This window comes from Onychostoma macrolepis, chromosome 01 (assembly GCF_012432095.1).
Source record: "Onychostoma macrolepis isolate SWU-2019 chromosome 01, ASM1243209v1, whole genome shotgun sequence".
Classification (NCBI taxonomy): Eukaryota; Metazoa; Chordata; class Actinopteri; order Cypriniformes; family Cyprinidae; genus Onychostoma; species Onychostoma macrolepis.
In genome coordinates, this window is record NC_081155.1 from 45,716,472 (window position 1) to 45,738,828 (window position 22,357).

At 35.1% G+C, this 22,357-nt stretch overlaps 1 protein-coding gene across 11 annotated transcripts in view; it reads left to right on the forward strand.

The window, feature by feature from the left end:
- The window catches only part of zgc:152904 (uncharacterized protein LOC767777 homolog), a 297,739-nt gene that overhangs the window by 267,047 nt on the left and 8,335 nt on the right, over window positions 1–22,357 (forward strand). For 2 of the 11 annotated variants that reach the window (XM_058776271.1, XM_058776288.1), the window contains 4 exons: window positions 4,300–4,474; window positions 10,835–11,042; window positions 13,689–13,808; window positions 17,363–18,498. In XM_058776271.1, the coding sequence (XP_058632254.1) occupies window positions 4,300–4,474; window positions 10,835–11,042; window positions 13,689–13,808; window positions 17,363–17,477 (618 nt within the window). In that variant the 3' untranslated portion in view covers window positions 17,478–18,498. Of the gene's footprint in view, window positions 1–4,299; window positions 4,475–10,834; window positions 11,043–13,688; window positions 13,809–17,362; window positions 18,499–22,357 lie in introns of those variants that run through there. The other 9 variants (XM_058776280.1, XM_058776346.1, XM_058776307.1 and 6 more) reach the window with 6 other exon arrangements.

Below are 22,357 nucleotides of genomic sequence, written 5' to 3' on the forward strand. Positions count from 1 at the left end.
CTCGCAGAAGATCAACAGAACACGCTTGACCTTAAAGTCAACATGAAATCAAAACAGACTCTCATAATTCATGTTCCTCATCTTATTGTGAGTCTTTAGTTTTCTGTAAACTTGCTTAACCTCGAAACAACTTTCTTTTTCATCTGAAAAGTCCACTTTTCTCAGTTCTCGATTAATAATATCAATCCTCAATCTACATATATGAGATATTATGGGAGTAAAATGGGTTTAATTTCAGGTTGACTTTAAAAGACACAAAATAGAAACTAAAGGACGCTATTATCCCTGTCAAACAGTGAAAATGTGTTTCCATCAATCACTTGAGAAATCTCATTGAAGTTGCAGGTGTTTGTGTGAGATTGAAGCTCAGTCTGCAAAGCTTTATGGGAAATGAAATCTCTTTAAAGTGCTTTACTAAAATACAGCGATTCCCGCAGTGAAGAAGATACTTCCAGACATCTCAGGTCAGGATGAGACTAAACTTTCTGCCTTTGCATCGATGCGTTATTCCTCCTTTAGATCTTTCTTGTTCTTAGTTTTTGTTCATTTTCTAATTGTCTAATTTTATATTGTTTTTGATGCGGTCCATCAGACTGCTGAACTAATGGAGACCACATGAAAATCCTGTCGTTGTTTTCTCATCTTCCTCATATCGATCCAAACATTTGAAGAATGAAGACCCAAAAATAAAAATAAAACACCATTAAGGCACTATTTCCAAGTCATTTCAAGCAGAGTTATTATTGTGAACTACAAAAATATAAATTCAAATTCTTGGTGAATTAAAATAAGTATAAATAATAAATACTGACCCTAAACCTTTAAATGGTAGTGTACAATTAATTCATAAATATGCAATACATATATACATATTTTATTTTAAGTAATGGGAGTATTTATATTTAAGTATCAATATGTATTTAAATATATGTATAAATATATATAAATATTCAAATAAGATCCTTGTTATTGTATTGAAAACTAAACTAAAAATAAATCATCAAAATAATAATAATAATTAAATTAATGTTAACATAAATAAAATAAAATATAAAAAACTTACTGACCTCTGATTTTTGAATGGTGGTGAACATATAATCAAGAAATATACACACCGTATTGACCCGAATATAAGACGACCCCCCTTTTTCAAGATGTACCTTTTGGAAAAATGCTTTTTGAAAACCAAATCTTGTTTTGTTTTGATTCTTCTCTGTAAAACACATTTTTTCTTAAATTATTTTCATATTGCATATTTTTCCTGTTTTAGTAAATACTGGTAAAATGTACCAACAATGACATTTAAAAATATACACTTTTTGATATACCATAAAAATAACAGGAAGCCCATCTGAATTAAATAATATTTAGGCTATCCATCTCATAGTAGTCTACCACAATGTTATTATCAGTAGAAGTGAAATCTTATTGTAGTCTTCAAATCTGGGTCTTATGTTTTAAAATCACTTACAGAGGAAGTTTGGTCCCATCAGACTAACATGACAGTCACGACTCGTGCCGCTGTAAGCTTTTCTTTTTCTTTTGTTTTCACCCGTGATCTTTACAACACACACATTACGTATTTCATGGCACACTCGTTTTATGCGTTTTTGGCGCCACCTATTGTTGTGGGTTTATTACTGACATGTCAAAGTCTAGACCTGAATATAAGACGAACGCATTTTTTCAGATGTATTTCCAAGTAAAAAACATCGTCTTATATTCAGGTCAATACGGTATATATATATTTATATGTCATGGAAATATTTATAACTGAATTTCATTTATTTTTAATAACATTTTCGATTAAATGATTGAAAACTAGACTTTTTTTATTGACAAAAAATGCACGACAAAATTACTACTACAAACTGACTTTAACTAAAATTAAAGTGAAAACAGAAAATCTAAAAATAAAATCTAATTTAAAATATTAACAGAAGCTTTAATGGTACTGTATTTCTGTGATGCTCTAATAACAGTGTTCTGAAGTCCTGTGTTGCGTTGTGTGAGAAGCAGACGCAGATGAGTCTGGGAATGAATGAAGTGTGTGTGTGTGTGTGTGTGTGTGTGTCTGTGTCTGTGTCTGTGCCTGTGCTTGTCTGTATCTGTGCTTGTCTGTATCTGTGTGTGTCTGTGTCTGTGTCTGTGTCTGTGCCTGTGCTTGTCTGTATCTCTGTGTGTGTGTGTGTGTGTGTGTGCCTGTGCTTGTCTGTGCCTGTGCTTGTCTGTATCTGTGCTTGTCTGTATCTGTGTGTGTGTGTGTGTGTGTGTGTGTCTGTGCCTGTGCTTGTCTGTATCTCTGTGTGTGTGTGTGTGTGTGTGTGTGTGTGTGCCTGTGCTTGTCTGTGCCTGTGCTTGTCTGTATCTGTGCTTGTCTGTATCTGTGTGTGTGTGTGTGTGTGTGTGTGTGTGTGTGTGTGTGTGTGTGTGCCTGTGCTTGTCTGTATCTCTGTGTGTGTGTGTGTGTGTGTGTGTGTGTGTGTGTCTGTGTCTGTGTCTGTGTCTGTGCCTGTGCTTGTCTGTATCTGTGTGTGTCTGTGTCTGTGCCTGTGCTTGTCTGTATCTGTGTGTGTGTCTGTGTCTGTGCCTGTGCTTGTCTGTATCTGTGTGTGTGTGTGTGTGTGTGTGTGTGTCTGTGTCTGTGTCTGTGCCTGTGCTTGTCTGTATCTGTGTGTGTCTGTGCCTGTGCTTGTCTATATCTGTGTGTGTCTGTGTCTGTGCCTGTGCTTGTCTGTATCTATGTGTGTGTGTGTGTGTGTGTGTGTGTGTGTGTGTGTGTGTGTGTGTGTCTGTCTGTGCTTGTCTGTATCTGTGTGTGTGTGTGTGTGTGTGTGTGTGTCTGTGTCTGTGTCTGTGCTTGTCTGTATCTGTGTGTGTGTGTGTGTGTGTGTGTGTGTGTGTGTGTGTGTGTGTGTGTCTGTGTCTGTGTCTGTGCTTGTCTGTATCTGTGTGTGTGTGTGTGTGTGTGTGTGTGTGTGTGTGTATGTGCCTGTGCTTGTCTGTATCTGTGTGTGTGTGTGTGTGTGTGTGTGTGTGTGTGTGTGTGTGTCTGTGTCTGTGCTTGTCTGTATCTGTGTGTGTGTGTGTGTGTGTGTGTGTCTGTGTCTGTGTCTGTCTGTGTTTGTCTGTATCTGTGTGTGTGTGTGTGTGTGTGTGTGTGTGTGTGTGTGTGTGTGTGTGTGTGTGTCTGTGTGTGTGTGTGTGTGTACCTACTTAACCATATTTTGGGGACAAATTTGTACCCAAAAGTGAGCTAAACCTGACAAAATCTCCAAAAACCACCCTTTGGGGACGTCCTCATTTGTAAAACCAGCTTAAAAATAAAGTAAACAAAGGTTTTTTGAAATTGTAAAAATGCAGAAAGTTTCCTGTAAGGGGTAGGTTTAGGTGTAGGGTTGGTGTAGGGCAATAGCACATACAGTTTGTACAGTATAAAAACCATTACGCCTATGGGATGTCCCCATTTAGATAGCTAAACGTGTGTGTGTGTGTGTCTGTGTCTGTGCCTGTGCTTGTCTGTGTGTGTGTGTGTGTGTGTGTGTGTGTCTGTGTCTGTGTCTGTGCTTGTCTGTATCTGTGTGTGTGTGTGTGTGTGTGTGTGTGTCTGTGTCTGCGTCTGTGCCTGTACTTGTCTGTATCTGTGTGTGTCTGTGTCTGTGCTTGTCTGTATCTGTGTGTGTGTGTGTGTGTGTGTGTGTGTGTGTGTGTGTGTGTGTGTGTGTGTGTGTGTGTCTGTGTCTGTGTCTGTGCTTGTCTGTATCTGTGTGTGTGTGTGTGTGTGTGTGTGTGTGTGTGTGTGTGTGTGTGTCTGTGTCTGTGTCTGTGTCTGTGTCTGTATCTGTGTGTCTGTGTCTGTGTCTGTGTCTGTATCTGTGTGTGTGTGTGTGTGTGTGTGTGTGTGTGTGTGTGTGTGTGTGTGTGTGTGCCTGTGCCTGTGTTTGTGCCTGTGCTTGTCTGTATCTCTGTGTGTGTGTGTGTGTGTGTGTGTGTGTGTCTGTGCCTGTGCTTGTCTGTATCTGTGTGTGTGTGTGCCTGACCAAATGTCTCCAAAAGGATAGTAAAACCTTTTTAGTTTTTGACATTGTGGGGCCGGCCTGCGGTCCCCACGAGGGGAAAAAAATGACTAAAACTAGTAAATGATGTTTATCTGAAAGTGTAACGATGCAAACAGGTTTTCTGTAAGGGGTAGGTTTAGGTTTAAGGGATAGAAAATATCGTTTGGTCAGTATAAAAGTAATGGAAGTCTATGGAAAGTCCCCACAATTCACAGAAACAAACGTGTGTGTGTGTGTGCAGGATAAAGAGGAGCAGTGGATGACAAAGCTGGTTCCCGGTGTGAATGATTTCGCACTGCTGCAGCCGCTGCAGTGGAACACACGCTACAACGTGGAGATCACGGCACGTAACGTCAAGGGCCTGTCGGAGCCCACCTTCTTCCAGTTCCTCACGCCGCAGAAACCCGACATCACAGGTACATCTGGATCTAGGGTTGAATCCTGTCAAATTAGTACAGAATCCACTCGCTTTTATTATCCAGAGTTCGGCTGTGTCCCGTTTGGCATATACTCTGTTATAAACCCTACATAGGGAGCGACCTTCTGATATGCATCCTACAGTACAAGTGGAGCTTCACAAGCTATTTTAGTATTTATTCGTATATTAAGTTCGTTTTTATTTTTATATTTTCTGTTTTCATTTTCAAGTAGTTTGTTTTAGCATGTTTGATTTTTATATTTGTATTATAATTTTTTTATATATTAAAAATATAATGAAGACATTATAATTTGCAAAAATGAAGCCTGTTTTAGCACCATCAAAATGTTTTACTTTTATGGAATTTTTTGATGGTGATTTTCATTTTTGTATTACAGTATTTTTTATTTTATTTTTTTTTACTAAAAATGGTGAAAAATGGTTGTAAAAATCTTTATGAATTAGTAGTACAGCAAATAATGTTATGTATAAATTCTTTACCATTTAAATATTGTATTAATGTAACTACTTTAATTTAATTAATATTGTAATTTTTCCCCTTTTCAGTAATGAAATTTCTATGGTAAATGGTGATTTTCATTATTGAATTACAGTATTTTTTTACTACAATTATTGTATTTTTTTTTTCTTTCATAAATTGGGCAGTGCCACAAATACTACTAAGTATTAATCATTTGCAATTTAAATATTGTATAAATATTTACTAAATGTTTATTTTGTTCTTTATTACTGTAATGAGTAATTTAAGATTTTGAATTTTTTATTTTTTTTTATTTTAGTTTGTTTTAGCAATTTTGTTGTGTTTTTGTCATTTGTATTTTTTTTTCACGTCTATTTAGTTTTTATTATTTTTATTACATTTTTAGTTTGAATAATTTTAGTGCTTTAACCAAATTAAAATTAGAAATGTTCCCTTGGCAACTAACTGAAATAAGTTTGTTTGTTTGTTTTCTTTTCAGTAATACATTTTTTTATTATTAGTAGTAGTAGTATTATAATAATAATAATGTCCCAATGCTAAAAAATGCACTGTTTCATACTGTAGTTCATCCTGTGAGTGTGTGAACTTCAGCATGATTTATTAAACACTCATGAGATGCTAAAAACTTTCCTCATCCGTATTCCTGCCGTCCTCATAAACCAATACGATAATCTGAGGGACGTTTGATCAAAACAGTGAAGTCACGGTGGATCAGGTAGAGATGAGACGCCTGCAGCCAATCAGATCAGGTCAGATCAGAAGCGCTGCAGTGTGATTGGCTGATGCTGTCTGAGGAGCTGATCTGTCTTCATGAGACGCCACAGCCGCTTTAGAGCAGAACATCAGAAACAGCTGAATCTCATGCAATATATGTCACCTCAAAATCAAAAGAAAGAAGGAAGACATTATATTTTGCTAAACTGAAACAAAGCTAGCTAGTTTTAGGATTTTTTTAAATTATTATTATTATTATTATTACCCAAAATTGTGCAGTACAACAAATTATACTATGTGTAAATGCTTAAAAATGTAAATATTTTAATAATATTAAATTAAGCTGATATTGTATTTTTTTTCTTTTTCTTATTACAGTAATGATAATTTGGGGATAAATTGTGATTGTGTGTAGTATTATTATTTTTTACTAAAATGTTGCATTGCAATTTTTTATTAACATAAATTGGGCGGTGAAGCAATTATTACTTTATCATTTTAACCATTTGTATAGATATATAATTTAATTAATTAATTTTATAATGATATTATCTTATACATTTTGAGGATTTTAATAATTTAATAAATCGAGCAGTACAGCAAATACTACTATGTGTAATTACTTTACCATTTAAATATTGTATAAATATTTAATTAAATTGTTTAATATCATATTTTCCCCATTACTGTAATAAGAATTTGGGGTAAAATGGTGATTCTCATTATTGTATCAGTAATTTTATTTTTATTTTTTCTCTCTCTAAACTTTTGTATTTTTTAAAGGATTCCCATAAATGAGACATTACAGCAAATACTACCATATACATTTTGTACAATTTAAATATTTAATTGAATTTAATTTTGTATTTTTCCACATTACAGCAATGGGAATTTGGAGATGTGATTCTCATTATTGTATTACTAAAATTATTGTGTATAAATATTTTTAGTATTTAAATATTATATTTATTAAATATTTATATTTTATTCATTTTAATTTAATTAATTAATATTGTAATTGTTTAGCATTACAGTAATGAGAATTTCGGGTTAATTAATTAATAAATAATAATAATAATACGTTTAGATGAGCCTAAAATGGGTTTAATTTTCGTAATGCAATATATAATTTCTTATTTTCTTCTTTTATTTTAAAGGTGTAATACGACTTGGGCAGGTTTTGTGTCAGTTCACCTAAACACACACACACACTGCTGAGTGTGTGTGTGTAGTATCATGTTGTTTGGCAGGTTGTGTCTTCTCTCGTTAGGTCAAATAAATAACACGTCTTTCCTTTTTTAGACCCGACCTGCTCATCAATTATTGAGTGATGCTTTGTATTTGTATTCTGTATTTTAGCACCTTTTACATTTTCCTTCGTAACGTTCAAACAACTAAAATTGACCGGAAATATTTTGGTATAAGAAAAATATGTCAAGTGAACTGGGACACTTTCAATATAAATATATAAATCTGTTATAACAAATGAGCGTATTTAACAGTGTGTCTGATGTTCAAGCAGGTCTTGTTTTTACCTGCTTTGAGTTGAATGATGCTGCGGCTTGATTTCACGTCTCAGTCGTGGTCTGAATTTGTCCTGTGTTTGACTGCATTAAAGCTGATTAAAGCTGATTTAATCAGCTGCTACTCTTTGATTAGAGTTTGATTTCGGCTGTTCATCAGGAGATCAGCTGGCAAGAAGTGATCTGAGATTTAATATGGTTATTGTGTTAGTTTAGAGAGCGTCTGTGATTCAGAACAGAAAATATAGAAATAAAATCTAATTCAGACACATAACACTGTTCTGAAGTCATATGATGCTTTCAGATAAACCACAATTTTAGCAAAACGTTCTACGATCCTCAAACATACAAATGGTTTTTTGAAAAATTGTGATTTTTATCAGAAATATTATATTACAATCAGTATTTTAATACTATATAATACTGGATACTACTGGGTAGTGAATGCTAAGGATAAATAAACAGATTTTAGGTTGAAATCTGTCTCAGTATATGAGGGAAAGTGCATATATTCCTCCTGTAGTCAGCAGCAGACAGCAGGCGGTTCACTAGTTCAGGAACAGATCGCTGCTTTCAGGTCAGCAGACGGTGGCTGTAAAACGCTGCGTGGGCATGAATATGATGATATGGACATTTGGCTCCATATAATATTGTATGATGGCTATGCTTCATACAGGACAGTCACTTCAGTGGCGCTCAGGGCCATTTTTGTGAGTCATTTGGCGCTCTATTGGCAGATAATGTTAGTGGAACTCAGCAGCAGCAGAAAGGGTATTTCTCACAGAAAGTGTTCAGGATCGCACTAACGGACTGAAAACTGAAATAAAAATAACTCATAGGGCTACGGTACACATATGAATGTTTTGCTGGTTGAAGATCATTGCAGGCAGTTTTTTCAGTATGGTATTATTAAAAATAATACTATTATTATAATTCTACTATTATTCCAACTTGTCGCTTTTAGACTTGCACTCTATTCATTTACTAACTTTAAAAAAAAAAAACACTAGCTTTTCTAATCTTTTTGTGTTCTATCCATTTGCTTTCTTTTTATTTATTATACAATTAACAAAAGCAAAAAGGCCTCTAACACTAGCTTGCTCTATACTTTTTCTATTCTATCTGTTTTCTTTTTATTTATTAAATAATAATAAAAACTTGCTACGTATATTGTGTTAAGCTAACTGAGACTTGTTATAGCACTTGCGTATCATTGCTCTTTTGTTGATTTTGATTGCTTCCATTATCCTCGTTTGTAAGTCGCTTTGGATAAAAGCATCTGCTAAATGATTAAATGTAAATGTAATTAAAAAGACTAAAAAAATAACTTTGCATTGATGTTATAGATCTGCGTCTGTTTTTATTTCCCGTAGTGAAACCTCCACCTCTTTTTGGTGGTTTACTTCTAGTTTTAATTAGTTTTAGACTTCTTAAGTTGACTTAATCTACTTAATCTAATCACTGGTGTTTTCATAACTGATGTTGACAATCTAATCACATCAGATTACATGAGTATGAGTTACATGCACATAAACCTCTACAAATAACAAGCACAAAAGTGCCAGCAATTAAACCTGTTGCTGAATATTGATTAAAATTAAGATACAGTATGAGAGACGCGCTACATCCTCAGATGTCAACTTTCAAAGTACCTCAGTGAAAACCAATCATTCTCGTTTGTTGTTGATTGGTTAGCCAGTGTTTAAAGGGACAGTGTTGTTCCAAATCTGTACGAGTTTCTTTCTTCTGTTGCGCACAAAAGAAGATATTTTAAAGAATGTTGGGTTCCAAACAGTTGACGGCAGCCATTGACTTCCCTTTAATATGAAGTCAGTGAAGGAATAGTTCGCTCAAAAATGAAAATGTGTTCACTCTCAGACCATCCGAGATGTAGATGAGTTTGTTTCTTGGAGAAATGCATCATTGCATCAGTGTCTCAGCAATGGATGCTCTGCAGTGAATGGGTGCCGTCAGAATGAGAGTCCAAACAGCTGATATAAACATCACAATAATCCACACCACTCCAATCCATCAGTTAACATCTGGAGAAGACAAAAGCTGAAACAAATCCAGCAGTCCATAATCCATAATAACGCTTCCTCCAGTGAAAAAGTGCATCTGCTGTCCTCTCTCACATCACAATCCAGACACATATTTGTTTAGAGCTGAACTTCATGTGGCATTAAATATTCGTGCAAAAGTGAGCATTTTGAAGTTTGATTCCTGTTTGCTTCATTCAGCACTGAACATGAGTTCTGCGTTTGTGTTTGATGCTCTGTGCATTTCTCTCTTTGATAAGAATCAATGAAACCCTCTGAAGATGTTCGGGGCGCTGATGTTGACTCAAGGTTTCCCATATTTAAGAGTTTTCTTTTAATCAATCAGTGCCTCAGGTGTCTGCAGTACATTAACAGACACTTAGATGCTTTCAGATGGTGTTTACGCTGCGGGTCAGTCCACGTATTCGCTCCATGAACCGTAATATGAAGGTGGATGTCAATCTCTGCTGGTTCTTTGTATTTCTAACACGTTGTGTGTGAATCTTTGATGCCTTCATCCATAACGCATCAAAACAACTTGAAGATGGACTGCAGAATCATGTCCTAAAGCTTTAACTAACTTCAGATCGATACGGAAGAGCTGTGGACTAAACACATCAGAAACAGTCATATCTCTGAACCTGTGATTACTGAGAAATCATTTAAAATATTTGTTTTCTGTCTAGCTACAGTAAGGACATGCTTTTAGTGGAAGAATAAAGACCTGCACAAGTAATGGCCTTTATTTTTTCTTCAACTATTGGATTGCATCTTTATGCATTTCAGTACATTGTAAAGTGTGTTATCCGTCATGTTTCTTTCAGATTAACTTTCTTGTCTTTACGTTATAAAGGAGTGATGGACTTTTCAGAAATATGACTATTAGCCAATTAGGTAACATTTGACTCCTGCAAAAATATAAGAAAACAGATCCAAATAGACTGGCAGCCAGGGTTGTTATTGTAAACTAAAACTAAATCTACTGAAATAAAGTTTAAGTAAAATATAAATAAACTATTTAAAAAAAAAAACTTTAAAAACTAAAATGAAAGAAGGTGAAGTTAAAGGGATACTCCACCCCAAAATGAAAATTTTGTCATTAATCACTTACCCTCATGTCGTTCCAAACCCGTAAAAGCTTCATTTGTCTTCGGAACACAATTTAATATATTTTAGATGAAAAGCGGGAGGCTTGTGACCGTCCCATTGACTGCATAGTAAATTGCACTGTCAAGGTCCATAAAAGTATAATGGAAGTATATGGCAAAACAAATCTGACAGCGGTGTTTACACTAAATTGACAACTAGTGTGTTGTGCATTGCATTTCTTCTCATAGAAAAACAGAAAGATTGTAACATTTGAAAGTTTGATGCATGTTATAAAATTAACTGTTCCCATAAAAATTACATGTAAGTGGCACTGAACTATACAGAGATGTTAAAAGCCTTGTCGTCTCTCTCGGACACAAACAGAACGTGATCATGAAGAAACGTCTGAATCTCTGAGCTGCTGTCTTCATCTCCATCAGTGCTGATGGATCTGAGCGGTTGTTGAGTGTGTGTTTGCTCTCCGGTCTCAGCAGACTCCCTGTTCAGCGGCCTGGGCCTCGGCGCGGTGGTGGGGCTCGGCGTGGCGGCTCTTCTTCTGCTGCTGGTGCTGGTGGACATCAGCTGCTTCTTCCTGCGTCAGTGTGGCCTGCTCATGTGCATCACGCGCAAGCTCTGCAGCAAGAAAACCTCCACCAGCGGCAAGAGCAAAGAGCTGGAGGAGGGCAAAGCAGCCTATCTGTGAGTTCATCAGCGTTCGTTTGCATGAGTGCCGTCGACTCTCGGCCCGTCCGTCTCTCTCATGCACTAGATCTTTCATTTGAGGTGATGCATGACTGTTTGTGAGTATGTGGCAGCTGGTCAGACTGGTTAGACCAGCTTAAACCAGCAAACTTAGGTTGTTTTTGTCTCACAGTAAAAACGTTGCTCTAACATTGTTTTCTCAGTCAACATCGAAGCATCTCCTCGAATCCTGAAGGATTTTGTGTGATTGAAGTTTCAGTGTGCTGAAACTTTCATTTGTATTCATCAAGAATGCATGAAACTGGTCAAAAGTGACAGATTTCTGTTTCAAATAAATGCTGTTCTTTTGAACTTTCTATTCATCTGTGAATCTTGAAAAATAAAATGCATCACAGTTTCCACAAAAATATTGTGCAGCGCAACGGTTTTCAACATTGATAATAATCAGAAATGTTTCTTGAGCAGCAAATCAGCATATTAGAATGATTTCTGAAGATCACGTGACACTGAAGACTGTGATGCTGAAAATACAGCTTTGATCACAGCAATAAGTTATATTTTAACACACATTCACAATGAAAACAGTTACTTTACATTGCAATAATATTTCTGTAATGGTGTAGCTGTAGAGGTGAGCACGACGCAAGAGAAATCCAACATAAATAGTATTTAATTCCAATTTAAACTCAGGAAACATGAAAATTACCAGGAGAACTCACAACCACAAACACATCGACTAAAGATATACAGGACAAAGGAACTTGGGGAGAACGCAGGGTTTAAATGAACGGAGACCAATAATTAACTAAACACAGGTGCAAAGGATAAGGCAATCAAACTAAACAAGAACAGGAAAATGACCATATAAGGAAAACCAGGAACTAAGACAGGGGTAAAACAAGGAAAAACACTGACAATTTCACAATTTTTACTGTATTTTTAATCAAATTCATGCAGCCTTGGTCAGCAGAAGAGACTAAGTAACGATTTACTGACTGCAAACATTTGAACAGTCACTGAGAGACATTTGGTTGAAAAAATGTTAGAATAACGTTGTCTTTGTGAGACTGTGTTTGCATCGTTTAGCATCATTTCAATGATTTTATAATCGTTTTAACATTCACATTTGAAGGGCTGCTAATGAAGTCATCATCTGTCTCCTCTGAATCTGATGATTGATAGAAACTGACAGTCATTATCTAATAATGAGGGTTGAATTCCACCCTCAATTTACAGTAAATTATTTCATAATATATTCCCATTACCATTAAATTCTATTAATAATATGCACATATAGATATGCAGTAATGGGCTCGTTTAATAACGTTCTGCTGAATGAGTTCAGTAAATGATCAGACAGATGGTTTCGTTTGCTTTAGCATTGGACAGACCTCATGAGATTCATTTGCTAATAAAAGCCAGAGTCTATTGATCTGTTTGCGTTAGCGACGCATTAAGTCCAGCGTTGGTGGGTTTACTGTCATAATCAACTTATGGAAGATTTTTCAGATATTATTACTCACATAAACAGTTGAAGTACTCACTATAGTGTGATTAGCACTGAGACAGAGGTCAAAATAAAATCTCTGGAGATTGAGATTTAGATCTGTCTTTCAGTGCAGGAAGAAGGACATTATAACATGCCTTAGCGTCTTTTTAAACTTAAGCATCTTTAATAGATACATGTGGACGATTGTGTTCAAAATGGAATACGATGTTTTATGCATAGTTCACCCAAAAATTAAATTTGCTGAAAATGTGTTCACCCTCAGACCATCCGAGATGCAGATGAGTTTGTTTCTTGGAGAAATGTAGCATTGCATCAGTGTCTCAGCAATGGATGCTCTGCAGTGAATGGGTGCCGTCAGAATGAGAGTCCAAACAGCTGATAAAAACATCACAATAATCCACACCACTCCAGTCCATCAGTTAACATCTGGAGAAGACAAAAGCTGAAACAAATCCATCAAGACGTTTTTTACTAAAATTTGAGTCCATAATCCATAATAGCTCTTCCTCCAGTGAAAAAGTGTTCTGGTCTGAATCAGGAGAGAAATCTGCACAGATCAAGCACTGTTTACAAGCCAAAACAGCTCTAAACAAATATGTGGCTGGATTTTGATGTGAGATACAACAGGAGATGCACTTTTTCACTGGAGGAAGCGTTATGGATTATGGACTCGTATTTTAGTAAAAAAAAACAACGTCTTGATGGATTTGTTTCAGCTTTTGTCTTCTCCAGATGTTAACTGATGGACTGGAGTGGTGTGGATTATTGTGATGTTTTTATCAGCTGTTTGGACATTCTGACGGCACCCATTCACTGCAGAGCATCCATTGCTGAGACACTGATGCAGTGCTACATTTCTCCAAATCTGATGAAGAAACAAACTCATCTACATCTCGGATGGCCTGTGGGTGAGCGCATTTTCATTTCTGGCAGAACTTTTCCTTTAATGCAGTATACACTGGGTAAAATTAGTATGTAAGACATTATGCAATGATGAACAGTAAGTATGTGAAACAGTTGAAATAGTAGTAGAGTTGTTGTTATTGTGCCATTCTGAACATTCCCAGTGTGCACTTGTGTTGCTCTGTGTGTTTTAGTGTGATGGACACCTGCATGTGTGTTTGTGTGAGTAGGGTTGATGGCTCGAAGGAGCCCATCGTGGAGGTGAGAACTGAAGAAGAGAGAATTACTAACCAGGAGGACAGCAGTCCAGTGCACGAACCCAATGAGACGACTCCTCTGACAGAGCCAGAGTAAGACTTAGAGCGGAAATGTGAAGTGTGTCAGAGACAAAACAGGCTATTTGGAGCATTACAATTGATGTTTAATCAACCAACCATACAAAAGTGTGGGGTTAGTAAGATTATTTTAAAAGAAATTAGTACTTTTATTCATCAAGAATGCATGAAACTGGTCAAAAGTGACAGATTTCTATTTCAAATCAATTTTGTTTTTTTTAAACTTTATATTCATCTGTGAATCCTGAAAAATCAAATCTATCACGGTTTCCACAAAAATATATTGGGCAGCACAATTGTTTTCAACACTGATAATAATCAGAAATGAGCAGCAAATCAGCATATTAGAATGATTTCTGAAGATCATGTGACACTGAAGACTGGAGTAATGATGCTGAAAATACAGCTGCGCATCACAGAAATAAATGACAGTTTAACACATATTCACATAGAAAACAGCTGTTTGAAGTTGTAATAATATTTCACAATTTTTACTGTATTTTTGATCAAATAAATGCAGCCTTGATAAGCATGTGCCTTAATTCATAAACATTAATTTTACCAACCCCAAACTTTTCAGCAGTAGTTTATGTTCAGTAGTACCCGAGATCACAATCTTTGACTCTAATCAAAGCTCTTAGATCTGTTTAAATACAACCAAGAAACTCAGTACCGTCCTTCAGTCTGTTCTGTCCTAGCAACCACTCTGAACACCTTAGCAATGGTTTACTAATGCTCAAGGCATATTTGACCTCCAAACTACTAATATCTATTAATTAATAATATCAAACTTCAAGGCTTTTTAAACTTCCAGGCGAGGCTTTATATAGCCAAAAATTCAAAGTTTGTCTTTTCTAATAATCCTTTTATAATTTATTTTGTTTTTTTGTTTTTTTGTTGTTTGTTTGTTTGTTTTATTTATTGGGTTTAGTAGCCCTTAAAATAACTAAGGGGTGTTTTTAAACTAAAAATGGAATGGAAAATGGAGAACCTTCCATGTTTAGAATCAGAATTAGCTTTATTGCCAGGTATGTTTGCACATACGAGGAATTTGTTTTAGTGACAGTAGCTCCACAGTGCGACAGAATGACAGCGACAGGACACAGATAATAAAAAAAATTATGTACAAATATACAAATGCAAAATAGCACAAACACAATATACAAAATAGACAATTCAGTATGTCAGCAGTTCTTCCCTGGTGAAACTGATCGTGTTTGACAAACAAAAAACAGGAAAAACTAACAAAAACACTAAAACAACTGGAGAGCCAAGCACAATGGCTGCCATGCCGGGCACCATCTTAACTATGTGTTTACACGACAATAGTGATTTGGGGGCCTGAAAATGCAAACTTTTGACAATGGGTTTCAAAGTGCATGTTTTTGAAAACGATACCTTTATCGTCTCTGTGTAAACTACAAAAATGCATGTTTGTGAAAGGTGCATAGTGTTTCTTTACAAAGCGGCGTCGCCATCTACTGGCCTGGCATGCATAATGCAGTGTTTTAGTTGTTTTTGTGGATCCGTGTGAACGGGAAACGTTTTGACGTTGTTGTCATCTGAATGTGAATCTTTTCAAAAATGTTTACGTTAGTGTTATTTTTAGTAGTATTTAATTTTATGTTTTTATTCACGTATGATTTAACTCACTTTAGTAAAGGCCCATTAATTGATAACTATAACAATAAATACTATATATTACCGTCCACACCAGCAAACAATAATGTTTTGTTTATTATATGTTCGAATTTCATTTAAATACTCAATATGTTTAAATTTAGTGGATTCTGATTGGCTATCAATGTTTTTATTGTTCATCAATCCCAAAAAAAAGGAATTCTCAAAGTGATTCTAACAATTTATTTTAATATTTACTTAAAGCATGATATAAACATCAGAACGTATTTTATTTCAACCACGGAAAGACGCCAATACACAACATTTTTCAAGTTTGCAACATGAAGTCCACGATACGATATTTATTGCGATATTTAAAAAAAAAAAGACAAATGAAGAATTGGAAAAATTGCACTTTGAGAGTTCAAAATAAAAAGCTCTAACCCATGTTCTTAACTAAGAAAACATAAGTCAGAAAAAAGTCAGTGAATTGACTTGTACCTGAACTTTAAGGTGACTCAACAATCTTTTTATTTGTGATATACTGTCTCAGTCTAAATTACATTCACGCTGGTGTTTTAGGAAGCCAAACTAAATAGAATATAATAATAATAGTAACAACAATGACAATAATAGCCATATATTATAAAACAATTGCACTGTAATATAAATTAAAATGAAATATTTCATAGGTATATTATTTTTGCTTTACACTACAGTAGGTAAATTACAATACTTTCCTAATTTCTACACTTGAAAGAGATATTTTGAATTTAGACTGCATTTAAACCGCTAGCTGTCAGCAATTCATTCTCCACTTTTAAGCTTTTATTTTGATGGACATGGCAGTAGAGCTTTTATTTTGAAGGAAAACTCCAGTTTTGGTAAAAAACATGCTTACAAAAACACGTCTCACTACAAATTTAGTGAAAAGCTGTAATCATCTGCCGCAAGAATAAAGCATAACAGGTAGCCTGTCCCAAATGCGCACTAAACTCACAGCATGTGCAATAAACGAGTTCACTGCATTCATTCAGTGTGAATGGAGCCGTTCTGAGACGCGGAAAACACCGGATCACGAGCTGATCGTCTGAACGAAGTGTGCGCTTTGCTTTGAAACACGCAGTGAAAACAGACTTGATGAAGGGATTAAGCCATATTGTGTTTTCGGTTTGAGTTTGTTTGACAGATACTGTGCCAAAGCATTTTGGCCCAAATCACAACTTTAAAGACCTTTTATGTTAGAATAAGAAGTTTAAATATATTTTAAAAGCTACACATTTTGCCTAGAAGACCGATCATTTCATATCATCACTTGACCACGATAATATCAAGGCAGTTTTGCTATCGTGATATCACAATATTATCAATACATCCATAATAAATACCATTTTGTGGCTCTTTAATGTGTCTTAACAGATCGCTGCAGTGCCTCAGTTCAAGCGGCACTTGAACCGATCGTCTCTTACTACTAGTTATAGCACAAAATAAACATGAATGAACATCAAAATACTTCATTTCAACCATGCAAAGATGTCAATTTTTTAAGCTCAAGTCCACAGACATTAATCTACTCTACTGTCTTGTTTATTTGTCGGACAAAAAAATGCCAGATTCTGCGTTATGATTGGTCAGATCACATGTCAATCAAACTCCCTGCGCAGGATCAATTAGATGTGTTTCCTCAAGAGTCACCAGCCATTGACAGGTGTAGCAAAATGTTAGTTTTAGCCTCCGTTTTTTTGCATCAACATGATCAGCTGATGTACAGATGCCACTTACATTTTCAGTTTGTCGTGTGACTGTTATCGTAGAACATTTGCATGCTAATGAGATGCATGACCTTTCCAAAATCACGTCCTTCTGTTGTCAGACGTTCGGCCCCGTTTGTGTCACAAAGCATGTTGGATGAGAGAATGGTGACTAAATGCCACTGATTCTGACTGCAGGAAGCTCCCGCTGAAGGAGGAGAACGGCAAGGAGGTGCTAAAGCCGGACTTGATCGAGATCAAGGTCCACACAGACAACAGCATCCACACAAAACAGGACGACAGCAAAGCGTAATGGAGCCCGGAGACGATCCCAGCCTGAACAAACTCAGACCAAATGTAGAAAGCAGAAAATATCATAAAAGAGAAACGAAAAGAGAAGAAAAAAATAAAAAAGGGTGTGTAAATATGTTCAAATGCAAAAAGAGACTGCGTTTTTGTGATAAATCTACTGTCCTTTCTATTCACGATGACTCCAGCGCTACTTTTCGGTTGGCGTTTGCGTCTTGATGTTTTGGTTTGGCCATGGAGGATCTCAGAAATGAATTTCCAGACCTTTCTTCTACTTTCCAGGCATGTCGAGTCAATTTTTTTCTGCCCAGCGGGACATTGTGTTGTGTCTATAGTCGTGATGATTTCAGATTCTGGGCTTCTCATCTAAATGTGTTAGAGACTTCATCGGTTTTTGGCTTTTTCGATGTTTTGGATTTCCAGATGGATTGGATTTCTTCTATTTTTCCAGGCATGTCCGGCGAGAACTAGGTGATGCGTCTTATGTATGTCGATTTCTGAAGCTTAAAGACCTCATCGGTTCGTGTTTTCCATTTTGTCGTCATGAGTTTTAAACGCAGGGGTCACTTCGCAAAAGAAACCTGGCAAAACTTTGTAGTAAAGTGACTTTGTAGTTTGGATTTGCTCAACTGCCATGATGCCAGATGAAATGCTCTTATTAATTTATGTTGATTAATGTGTGCATGTGTGAGTGTATGTGAGAATGAGTACGCAAATACACGAACAAAGATGCGAATGTTTGACAGACGCTTTGTGAGCGCAGTGTTGCTAGAGTTTGCTTTAATTCGTTATTCAGGTAACTGCTGTGAACATGAAATCAGTTGAATTAATTTGCTCAGGAGGATTATCTTCAAACGGTTCAGCTGGAAAACTTTTATTAATATTTTATTTAGGTTTTTTATATAATTTAAATTTTAGTTTACATTTTTCTAATTTATTATGTGATTTTCTTATTTATTTGTAATTTTTATTAGTTTTTGTCTTATATATATATATATATATATATATTAGTCAACATTGCTCATTTTTTGTTTGTGTTTTTATTTTATTTCAGTTGTTTTATTTTAGTTTGTATTTATAATTCTATTATGTACTTTTGTCATTTTTGTTAGTTTTGTGTAGTTACCTTTTATTTAGCATTCATTTATGTTTATTTCTGCTATTTTATTTCAGTATTTTTAATACTTTGGCTTAAACTTATTTTATTTTGCTTAGTTTCTAAAGCTACATTGCTAATTCAGTTTGTTTTTGTAATTGTAATATAATGTTTAGATTTTAATTCAATTTAATGACATTTATTAATACTCATTTATATTTTCAGTTTTCATTTTTCATTTTAGTTTAAGTTTTTGTAATTTTATTATGTGCTTTTGTTTATGCTAATTTAAAATGTTGCATCTTATATATGTATTATTTATTTTTGTTTTCATTTTATTTTTAGTAAATTTAGTACTCCAAGGCAACATTTCAATTTTTTTAGGCCAAGATTTTTTATCTAATATTTATATATTTTTACTTTATTTCAATTAACGAAAAGTATTATACTTTACAACACTTATTGCCACAAGAACACATGTTGATTGTGTAACACACGCTTCCAACGCATGCACATGTCAGTCATTCGCGTCTGTATATATGTGTAGCGTGAGATTTTGGTTGATGTTGTTGATAAAGGCAACGTTTGCCACTTGAGCCACTTTAGTTCTTATTATATTTGATATATTTTACTATGGTTCACAGCTGTTTGTACATACATGAGTATGACGTATAATGTAGTGTTTCTGTATAACACGTGTTCCCAGAACATTAGGAATGAAGTTCCAGATCAGGCCGAGTCTCTTCTGTGGGTCATTAATGGAGCAGCAGGGCATTATCTACCAAATCTGTTTTGTAAAGTGTTTGTAAAGCCTGTATGATGTCAATGAAACCACTCACACCTGCTTATGAAGTTGCAAAAAAGATCCATTCATTTGTACTTTTGCATTTTTTAGTGAAGACATACACACCATCTGGATAGAAAACATCTGTTGCTATCTTTTTTTGCTTTTTCTCCTGAACTCCACATATGTGAAGCACTGTATTCTTTGAATTAAGCCAGAAATGACAAAAGAGAAAAATGTTACATTAATCATGAACTGTTTCCAGCTGCTTCTTGCTCATTATTGAGTTTCATTCAGCGACTCTTCTGTGTTTGTCTCATTCAGATGAGTTTCTGTTCAAATACTCTATGCATAAGCAGAAAGGACTTTTGCTTTGTTGTTCTGGGTGATTGAAGCTCTTTTTCTTCCGTGTTTGTCGCAGGTCTTTAGTTGATGGAGAACATCTGAATCCTGATCTTACCACTGGAACACCTGTTAACACTGTAATTTACCGCTGTAAATAAATGTGTACTAGTATAAGACGGTGCTTGTAAAATATTCTGTCAGCGTCCATTTATTTCCATCAGCTACTCTAAAAAGTTAGAATAATTAAAGTTTTTAATGTTTTAGTCTGTGCTTCTCACCAATGCTGCATTTATTTGATCAAAACTTCAGTAAAATTATGAAATATTATTGCAATTTAAAATAACTGTTTTCTGTGTGAATATCTGTTAAACTGTAATTTATTTCTGTGATCAAATCTGAATTTTCAGCATCTTTACTCCAGTCTTCAGTGTCACATGATCTTCAGAAATCATTCTGATATGCTGATTTGCTGCTCAGTTATTATTAGTGCTCAACTTCAACTTTGAAAATAGTTCTTTCTGTTTTATATTTGAATGAATGTGAAGACTGGAGTAATTACACTGAAAATTCAGCTTTTATCACAGAAATAAATTTCATTTTAACATATATTCACATAGAAAACGGCTATTTTTAATTTCAATAGTACTGCTGTTTTTACTGTATTTTTGATCAAATAACTGCAGCCTTGGTGAGCAGAGGAGAGCATGTTTCAAAAACATTGAAAATATATTATTCTTTGTAGAAAATTTGAATTGATTGTATGAATTGTATTTCATTTATATTCATAGCAGAAGTGGCTTATGATCCAGGATCGTTAGCTGAGATACACGACACTCGTTAATTTCCCAGATGGAGTAAAACAGCTGCCGATAGCAGGTACAAATGAAACTGAACAGGAGGAACATTTTATTGCTTAAAGGTTGTTCTTTCATAGCTCACAAAATTTAACTGGTTTCTTAGTTATGTGTTATTACGGCATTAACAGATGTTTCTCATAATATTCCTTTGGAGAAATAAAAATAGACACAAATGAGTCAGAAAGTAAGACATTTTGAGGAATTTAATTTGAGACTTTTGCAGACTATGATATATGTGTCCCTGCAGCACAAAAGCAGTCATAAGCAGCACAGCTATATTTGTAGCAATAGCCAACAATATATTGTATGGGTCAAAATTATACATTTTTCTTTTATGCCAAAAATCATTAGGATATTAAGTAAAGATCATGTTCCATGAAGATATTTTGTAAATTTCCTACCGTAAATATATCAAAACTTTATTTTTGATTAGTAATATGCATTGCTAAGATTCCAGATTTTCAAATAGTTGTATCTCAGACAAATATTGTAACAAACCGTACATCAATGGAAAGCTTATTTATTTGCAGATGATGTATAAATCTCAATTTCAAAAAAATTGACACGTCTGGTTTTGTGGTCCAGGGCCACATATTGATGAATCTGAGCACATGAAATTGTTGAGTTAGTTTAGTATTAGTAATTTTAAACTTATTTTATTTCACTTCATCGCATTTATTTATTTATTACTCCTGAGAAAACAACTCTGTTAATGAGTCTCACACTGATCTCAGAACTGCTCGAGACACTGATGTGATCTGAGCTGCTGATTGGCGGTTTTGTTTCCCTAGGAATTTTTGACGATACATTTGTAATGTTTTTCCCTCCAAAAATCCAGCCATGCTTTCTTCAGTCGATTAACTGACACTCACTGCTGCTTTTTTCCAACATCATCATGTAAACGGCTGCAGAATGGTTGTTATTCCTGAAGCAGCGTGTGCTGTTCGATTGTGTTTGTGTAGCGTTTCGGGCCACTGCCTTCAGCATGCACACATCTCTATCGGATTCTCTATTAAAGTGCACAGCGTCAGTAAAACATGAGCCTTCGGGCTTTAAAACAATCAATTACCTAAACGCACAGCGATTAGCGCGTAATTGTTCCATTGAGTCGTAAAACCTTCTGAAGGTGACGTGGAGTTAGATAACTTTTAGTGGTCATCATCTTGTTTCTACACATCATGCATTGTTTTTCTGATTATACTTGAACACATAAAGCAGATGTCTTTTGTTGTGATGTTGTGCGTTAGTTATTCTAGAGCGGATTTTGAATAAATCATCTAAAGGTCGTTGAAGTCAAATCTCTTTATAAAGTTTTTCTCTTGTTGATTTATTGATCAATTCCTGTGTGAAACCGCACTAAAAGGAAGAATCTGAAAGTTTGAGTTCTTATATAATATTATAATCTAGTCGAGAGCTTTAAGTCACTCCAGATTTTGCACGCGAGAGCTCATCAGCTCCTGAGGCGAAGCTTGACAGCGCTCACTTTAGTACTTAAGCCTAAAAAAGAAAAGAATGAATAGTGTGTGCCAGAGAAAGGCTTTTTTTTAAGCTGATAATAAAACTTTAATAATATTGCTTACTGTTGCAGGTTTATAGGCCAACTTAATTAAGCAATTAAGATATTACTGGTATGAAAGGTCATTTGTAATAAAAAGCAATAGATTAATAAACCGCTGGATTCTCCTGATAATAAAGCTAAAGGTTGTTTCTAGATGAAGGTCTGGTTGTCATTCCCTGCTGAATGTGAGAATTAATTAAGCATATTTTTAAGTATTGCACATTTAAAGATGCATTGAAACTCA